At 55.6% G+C, this 8,581-nt stretch overlaps 1 protein-coding gene across 1 annotated transcript; it reads right to left on the bottom strand.

The window, feature by feature from the left end:
• Nucleotides 1-1,978: 1,978 nt before the first annotated feature.
• On the bottom strand, nt 1,979-8,581 carry LOC103172214 (cysteine protease ATG4D). The gene is made up of 10 exons (XM_007885015.2): nt 8,200-8,581; nt 7,612-7,695; nt 7,033-7,260; nt 6,438-6,804; nt 5,996-6,066; nt 5,762-5,889; nt 4,968-5,046; nt 4,421-4,497; nt 4,093-4,212; nt 1,979-3,767 (listed from the first exon to the last, which is right to left on the bottom strand). The coding sequence occupies exons 1-10, from the start codon at nt 8,417-8,419 to the stop codon at nt 3,600-3,602; spliced, it is 1,542 nt and encodes a 513-aa protein (XP_007883206.2). The 5' UTR covers nt 8,420-8,581; the 3' UTR covers nt 1,979-3,599.

Consider the following 8,581-nt stretch of genomic DNA (forward strand, 5'->3'; position numbering starts at 1 on the left):
ATTCTAGAGAGGTTAATACAGAGATGCCGACAAGTGCAGTCAGTAGAGCCCGAGGAGGAGCTGAAAGACATCAAGTAGGTGGTGTGGAGGGGAGGGGAGGACAGACGAGGAAGGCGGGGAGGGGAGGGGGGGGGTGGGAGGGCAGGCGAGGGGGTGGGGGTGGGCAGCTAACTAACAGCCTCTCTCTCTCTCTCTCTCTCCCAGACTCGCCATGCAGGACATGCAGGAGCAGATCCAAAACCTGTGTCACTTCAACAAGCAGAGCAGCGCCGTGTCCAAGACCAAGAAAGGTCAGACTGTCCCCAGGGGTGGGGCAGCACCGGGCGTCACGCACCGCAACAACTTGCATTTCACACGGCGCCCCCTCACGCGGAGGAAGGTCCTCAGGCGCGACCGGGAGATAGGGAAGGAAAGGGGCGAGGCGGTGAGATCGAGGAAGAGCGTGTCCCAGAGTTTCGGGGCGTAGCGGCTGAAAGCACGGCTGCCGATGGTGGAACGGAAGGCACGAGGGCCAGGGCCAGGCAGGAGGCTGGAGCCGGGCGAGCGGAGGCAGCGGGCGGTGGGTTTTGGGGGGGGGGGGGTAAGCGGGTCGGAGAGTGAGGGAGGGAGGTGTCAGGGCATGAAGGGATTTGAAAATGAATGATGAGAGGATCTTGAAATCGATCTGTTCGGCGATAGGGATCCAGTGTATACAGCAAACAGCGCACACAGCACACAGCGTATACAGCACACACAGCAAACAGCGCACACAGCACACAGCGTATACAGCACACACAGCGTATACAGCACACAGCGTATACAGCACACACAGCAAACAGCGCACACAGCACAACGAACAGACACAGGTATACAGCACACAGAACACAACAACAGCCAACAGACAGCGACAACAAGCGATACAGACACACACAGCAAAACAACAGCATCAGCACACAGCACAGCGCCACACACAGCGTTACAGCACACAGGAACAGCACACAGCGTATACAGCAACACAGAACAGCGCACACAACAGCAACACCAGCGTATACAGCAAACATACAGCACACACAGCAAACAGCGCACACAGCACACACAGCAAACAGCGCACACAGCAAACCGCGCACAGCACACAGCGTATACAGCAAACAGGCGCACACAGCAAACAGAGGAGAGACGGCACCGTGCACACAGCTCCCGGCTGCTGAGCTAACCGTCCCTGTCTGGTTTCACAGCAAGAACCATTGTGTGCGGCCGTAAGGAGTTAATGGAGAACAGCTCTCCAACGTCTCGGATTCCGACGTGAGTTACCCGCCCGCCACCCCCCACCCTCGTGTCAGGCGTCAGTCCCTCTGTGTCATTCCCCGCTCCCCCCGCCCCCTCCCCCTCCTGAGGCCATTCCTCACTGTGAGCCTCCAGGTCACACCTGGGACAGGTAAGAGCATCACTGTGTGTATCCGCTTGTTAAACCAGCGCAGGAGAGCCCTGGACCAGCCGTTACTGTATCACACTGTCCACTCTCTCTTTCCTCACAGACGGACACTTGGTGACCGGGACGAGCCGGAGACAAGCCCCCGCCCCCTGCTACCTGGCCCCGCCTCCATCTCCAGCCCCGCCCCGCCCCACCCAGCGGGACTGAGGCAGCCAGCGGCTTAATAAAGATGGGAAGTGAGAGGGCGGCTCTTGCTCTCTTACTACCTGCTCACAGGTGTCAGAGCCAGCAGTGGAGGGCACCGAGGTGTTGGGGTTGCGGGGGCGGGGGGAGAGGTTGTGTGTGTCGGTGGTGGGGGGGGGGGGGGGCAGAGGGTTGGGGTGTGGGAGAGGCTGGGGTTTGAGGTGGGGTGGCGGAGGGTGGCGGACACCAGCTTGGGAAGCGTTGGGAAGCGGGGCAGCTGGCAATCGAGATCCTTCTACCCAAACCTGCCTGGGGACCTCTCCCCCTCTCCCCCCCTCTCTCTCTCTCTCTCCCCCCAAACCATGGCGTGACTCAGGCCCTTCGTGAAGAGGTGAAATTGGAAACGTTTATTGGAATCAATGTGGATTTACACTTCATATTCACAATATGTACACGGACCGAGCGCTGTGGGGAAGAGGGGGAGTTTCAGACCCCAGACATCACATCACACCACATCACTCCAAAATAAATAGTTGCACCAACTCCCCCGGCCTCGAGAACAAACCCCAACCCTAGCTTAAGTGCCCAAACCCCTACCATTACCTGTAACCATACCCATGACAGCCAAACCCTAACCCAACCCCTAGCCTAGAGAATAAGCCCTACCCTTACCTTGGAGCCCATAACCCTATGTCACAGGGGGCTCGCTGGGAACCACAGGGTAAGACTGTCCTCTGAATTTTAGCTCCTCTCATGGAGACACAATAACAACAGCAGAAGTCTCACTCTGTGCCCCCGTCCCCGCACCCCCACCTCGCGCTCACTGCTGTGGGATTCCCAAGGCCTCAGCAGAGGGAGGGGAAGCTTCTGATTGTGGGCAGCCCAGACCTTGACCCTGTGGGCTGTTGGGCTGATTCCCGGATTAGTGTGATCTCCCCCTCCCCCCGGACCCCCCCCCGCCCGGGATTTCTGCACATCTTAAAATGACAGCCCACGCCCCGTCCCCCCATACACACACACACCGCCCCCATTAGTGCAGTATTTTTAATCTTATGACATAGCCAGTGTCCAAAACAGGTGGCCAAACCCTCAACTCTTCAGTGTTTACACTTTTCGTTGTAGTAACAATACAATACAAACCCCCAGCCCTCCCACACCCGCACCCCCCCCCCCCCGGGGTTTGGTGTATGTGATTGGCAGGGAGCGATTATCAATACAGCAGTCCTTGCATTTGCACCTTATCACGTCGTTGAGACGTCTCAAAGCGCTTGACAGCAGACACAGTAAAGTGGGGCGACTGTGTACTTTGTGGGAGCGATGGGGCAGCCGATTGTGCCCATCGGCGTACCCACAAACAGCCGTGTCTGTCAACAGTCGGCAATATTTAGAAGGAAGCAGATTTGTGTCCAGACTCGCGCACACACGCGGACATCAGTAGTATGAGAGAGCGAGGACTGTACCCCACCTCGTCTCCCACCATTAGCTACGCAAACAGTAATAAAATAATGATCTGATTGAGCGCCTAATGTCACCTTGCCTTAAACGTCAAGTGTTGTAGCGACTGGGTTTGGAGTTGAAGTCAGCAGCCAATTCGCACACAGCGGCATCGAACAAACAGCTGGGACCTGAGGTGGAAGAGATTTTATCCGGGGAGAGGGGGGATTGTCAGCCAGGACACCAGGAGAAATGTCCCATCACTTTTCCCCACAGCGCTGCAGGAGATCTTTATCGTTCCCCCCCACCCAAACAGGGACAGTAATCCTCCCCCCACCCCCAGCCCCCACACACACTGCACCTTAATCCAAAGCGTCTCACACCTCTGCAAGGGACAGCAACACTGACCCTCGGGGAGAAATTGTTAATGGGGCACATAGTAAAGAAAAAGGGGGTGGGGGAGAAAGAAAGCTCTGTGTACAATCGTATGTGTGTGTGTGGGGGGGGGGGGGCTGCTTTAATTCCTTGTGGTGGGCAGGTGGACCCAGCGCTGAGCAGGAGCCATCTCTGGTCACAGGAAGACAAACTCGTCTGTTCCAGTGCTGGTGTGACGGGACCTGGAGATCAGGGCAGTGGGGTCAGGGGAGTCCACCCTCACCTCGTCCAGAGCATAGTCCTGAGCACAGCCCTCAGCAAAGGTAAAGATGGGGTATTTCTCCCCATGCGTAGAGCCCAGCAACTGGGGGGAGAGAGAGAAAGAGAACACAGGCATCAGGACACAGCACAGGCAGCGAGCTAGACACCACCTCACACCCACACACAGCTTCACACACCCTCACCTCCCCTAACACACACAGCCTCACACACACCAACACACAGCCTCACACACACTAACACACAGCCTCACACACACTAACACACAGCCTCACACACACTAACACACAGCCTCACACACCCACCCTCACCCCCACACACACGCACACACACACCCTCACATACACACCCCACCACACCCACACTCTAGCACACCTTCACACCTCCCACACTGGGAGTGAGACACTCACCGCAGTGACGTGTTTACACAGATCCAGGAAGTCGTCTCTGGTTTTTGCATAGAAGCCAATGGTGCAGCTCGGATCCATTTTACTGAAAGCCATTTTCCGTGGAGAGAAACAATGAAAGGACTGCGGAGAAATGAGAGAGACTCACAGCTCATAGACATACACACAGCTCAGTGCAGACACACACACGCACAGCTCAGTACAGACACACACACACTCAGCTCAGTACAGACACACACACGCATAGCTCAGTACAGACAAAGACACAGCTCAGTATAGAGACACATACACCCACACAGCTCACGCTCTCTCTCTCCCAGGCTCTCCTTACCTCCAGAGGGAAGCCGGGCTTCGTGACATCGACCACAGGCTGGCAGTAATGAGGGTCCAAGTAGAGGAGGAAATCATCTGTAAAGTGAAAGCATCAGTCATCCAGCGTCCGTGGGAGTGCATGTGTGTGTGTTGTTTGTGTAGGTGTGTGTGCACAGGCGTGTGTGTAGGGGTTTCCGTGTGTGGGTACTGGTGTATACGTACGTGTATGACCATGTGTGTGTATGTGTGTTTGTGGGTGCGCGTGTGTGTGTGTGTGTGGGGGTGGGGGGGGGCTGTGTGTAAGCAGGGGTCCTGCTCCTCGGAGACCATTTTGTCTTTAAATTTACACAACTGGAGAAATTCTTACATTACCTTTAAAATTTTTATTTTTTTGTGTATAAAACAAAGCGGTGAAAGCAGCTTTCAAACTAAGAGCGGGGGGAATTTGAGGCCCTGGGGGTCCCTGAGCGACCTGGAGCCCACCCGCGAGCCCGCCAGCAACAACAACTTGCACCTATATAACCCCCTCCACGCAGGGCAGCGTCTAAAGAGAGCTTGACACCCACCTTGGAACCCGATGAAGTACAGCGAATGTTTTGGTTTCCCCCCGATAATCCCCACACAACACTCCAGCCTCAGCACTTCCTGTAACAGGCAGACACGTCACCCACTCAACAACAACAACAACAAATGACATTTACACAGCGCCTTTCACATCAGGAGGATGTCCTCAGGTGTTACAGACAGTCAGGGATTTGGACCCAAGCTGAGGGTTGGGATCAGGAGGGGTGGAGGGCGGGGAGGGTTAGCGGTAGGAGGGTGACCGCAGGCGCAGTCGAAGAGGAGGGTCTTGAGATGGGCCTTGAAGGAGGCGAGTTGAGGGGGAACGAGGCAGAGGGAGTTCCAGGGGGTGGTACAAAGAGAGAGGGGACAGTGCAGCTGACCACACAGGGGAGCCGGCGAGAGAGAGAGAGAAAAAGAGGGGAGAGGCCTGCAACCCCCTACGCACACACAAGGTCTTTTAGAATTATAATAATAATAGTAATCCTCGCATTTGATACAGTGCCTTATCACGTCTTCGAGACGTATCAAAGCGCTTCACAGAACACACTGTAAAGTGGAGGGACTGTGTATTTTGTGGGCGAAACATGGCAGCCAATTGAAGTGACCAAATTATTATTATTATATTTTATCGACTAACAACCAGCTTCCTACTTACTGCTCGGTAAACAGAGGTGTGTGGAGTAAGGACATTTGCCCAGTGTTTTGCCCTGACCCGCCTGGGAATCAAACCCAGGTCCTCTCGCTTGCGAGGCGAGCGCTCTAACCACTGAGCTACAGGGCTCCAAGATCCTTTTACCTTCACACACTCCATGTAGACTGGGTTCAGCGTCTCTCCTCCCAAGCGAGCTGGAACCAGGATAATGACTGACTTCCAGGCCAGGCCAGGCTGTCCCGAGCACACGTTCATCACGTCTCCCTTGTACACTGCCCGACGGGAGGAAAACACGGTCAACAAAGGGGCCTGGGGTTTCAATAGTCTCTGAGCTCAGTGACAGTGAGGAGCAGGTTCCGGCAGTGAGTGCACACTCACCTGTACAGTCCTGAGCCACGTACACAGCTATATCCAGGCCTTCAGCCTCCTCTACTTTAGTCACAGCCTTCCTGAGAGAGAGGGAGCGACAGAGAGGGAGAGAGAGAGAGAGAGAAAGACAGACAGAGAGAGAAAGACAGAGAGGGAGACAGAGAGAGGGAGAGAGAGGTTACACATACAAGGAGTTACACGTTGCCCACGTGGAAGGGAAGTGTTACAATAAATGTTATAATAATAATAATTGCTGCATTTTATATACCTCTGAAAGCGCTTCACAGCATACACTGTAAAGTCTAGTAACTGTGTGTTTTGTGGGTGAAATAGAGAGAGGGGTTACACAGCACGGCGAGGAGTTGAGTTACACGTTACCCACACAGGGAGGAGGCGAGCTACGCGCAGGACAGGACAGCGACACGCGTGACAGGGCGGTGTGAGCACTGACCGGATTATATGAGCCACAATGGACGGCCCGTACCAGTCCCCGGCCTTCTTCCCTGAGCTCTTGCCGTAGGCGACCAGCTGGTGCACACCGAAGGCGGCCTTGGGGTGATCACCGAACCAGGCCACCACCCTCCTGTGCTCCCTCTCTTCCCGTCCCGGAGTTGTGACGCTGACCGGCCTCCGGGCCTGGCTCGAGGCAGGCGCAGCCCGTGGGCCTCCGGCTCGCCCTCCTCCGCCTCCTCGCTCCTGCTGGGAGCTGAGGACCTCGGGAATGACTGGCCACGACACTATGCCCGTCCTGGCCTTCGACGGGGACTTGGGCTCGGACTCAGTCTCGGCGCTGAGTAAGGCATCCGGCCAGGTCCAGTCTGTAACCAGCAACACACACACAGTCATCCACAGTCACAGCCCCTCTCTTGGTATCAACGTCTCAAAGCGCCTCACAGGACACGCTGTAAACTGCAGTGACTGTAAGAGGAGGAGGGGGGAGAGAGTGGGGGCGGGAACACAAGGGGAGGAGGGAGGGAGGGAGGGAGGGGGGAGAGTGAGCTGGGAATGAGGGGCAGGAAGAAAGGAGGGGGTGGTGGGGAACGTACTTCGGGACAGCAGGTGCACCAGGAGACCCTGAGCTAGTAGCATCTGGCCACTACGCAGCATACAGCCCCAGCCGCAGTCGGTGGTCCACACAGAGCCCTCCAGTGGGGGGAACTCCCGTCGGTACGTCAGCCAAATCCGGGAGGCAAAGTCCTTCCTGAACAAGGACACAGCAGGCATCGGCCGGGTCTGGTTTTCTCCCGGGGGGACCTTCAACATTAAATCTGACACTGAGACACAGAGAGAGAGAGAGTGATGTATAAAAATTAGTTGCCATCGCTTTATAACACACACACAAAACAATCTACAACCCACCCCCTCCTTTGCCTCCTTCAAGGCACGTCTTGAGACCCTCCTCTTCGACCACACCTTCGGCCACCCTCCTACCCTCCTACCCCACCAGCCATCTCGCTCCCCCCCCACCAGCTCAGGTCCAAATCCCTGACTGTCCAGCGCCTTGGGATGTCCTTCCAACATGAAAGGCGCCGCATAAAATGTCATTTTGTACCATATTGTACAAGAACTTGCATTTATATAGCGCACTCACACGGGGCAGGGTCTCGGAGCACTCGACACTTTACCTGCTGAATCGAAACAGTAATGCCTTCCCAGCAGGTAGATGGGAGACGTTTTGCTGAAGTTTGTCTTTCCTTTCACCACCCAACCTGCAGAGAGAGACAGAGAGATACAAACATACACAGAGTCAGACACACAAACAGAGCCAGACACAGGCAGACACATACTGCGGTTAGAGCCAGGCCATTTACGAGTGAGATCAATTTTTCACCCAAAGGCTAGTGGAAATCTGGAACTCTCTCTCTCTCTCTCTCTCTCCCGCCCCCAAAAGGCTGTGGATTATGGCTGGATCCATTCGCATTTTCCAGACTGATGTGGAGAGATGTTTGTTAGGTCAGGGGATCAAGGGATATGGGGCAAAGGCTGGGTCATTGGACCTGAGGTACAGATCAGCCACGATCTTCTGGAATAGCAGAACAGGCTCGAGGAGCTGAATGGCCTCCTCCTGTTCCTATAGGTTTGGTCCTGTCAGAGGCTCCTGATGCTGAACCTGCACTAACTATAACAACAAATTACTCTTGTACAGTGTCTTCCACGTCAGGAAGACGTCCCAAGGCGCTGGAAACAATCCCGTGTGAACAATCAGCTCCTACCGTATTTGACGTTGTTCCAGGCTGACATCAGCTTGGCTTTGAGCTTGTCCACCTCATCGGGCTCCTCGCTGGCGGCCGGCTTCTCCGCTGTGCCGCAGTGTCCGTTCCAGCCGAGGCTCCTCTCTCCAACCCCCGGCACCAGCACCTTCCTGGGGTCCGAGGTTTGCCCCTCATCCTGGCTCTGGATGTACTGAGCCGTGGAGGGCGAAACGGAATTCATTGGGTCCCGAGTCCGTCACCGTAACACAAACCATCGGCAGCCACTGCCTCCAGTCCTCACGGCCATCGAGTCACAAGGTGAAAATCTGCTGGGGGTGGGAGGGAGGCAGAGATGGTGAAGGAACATGCTGTAAATCTGCCCCCTTCCTGCCTTCCCCCATCT

This window comes from Callorhinchus milii, unplaced genomic scaffold, assembly GCF_018977255.1.
Source record: "Callorhinchus milii isolate IMCB2004 unplaced genomic scaffold, IMCB_Cmil_1.0 Scaffold29, whole genome shotgun sequence".
NCBI lineage: Eukaryota > Metazoa > Chordata > Chondrichthyes > Chimaeriformes > Callorhinchidae > Callorhinchus > Callorhinchus milii.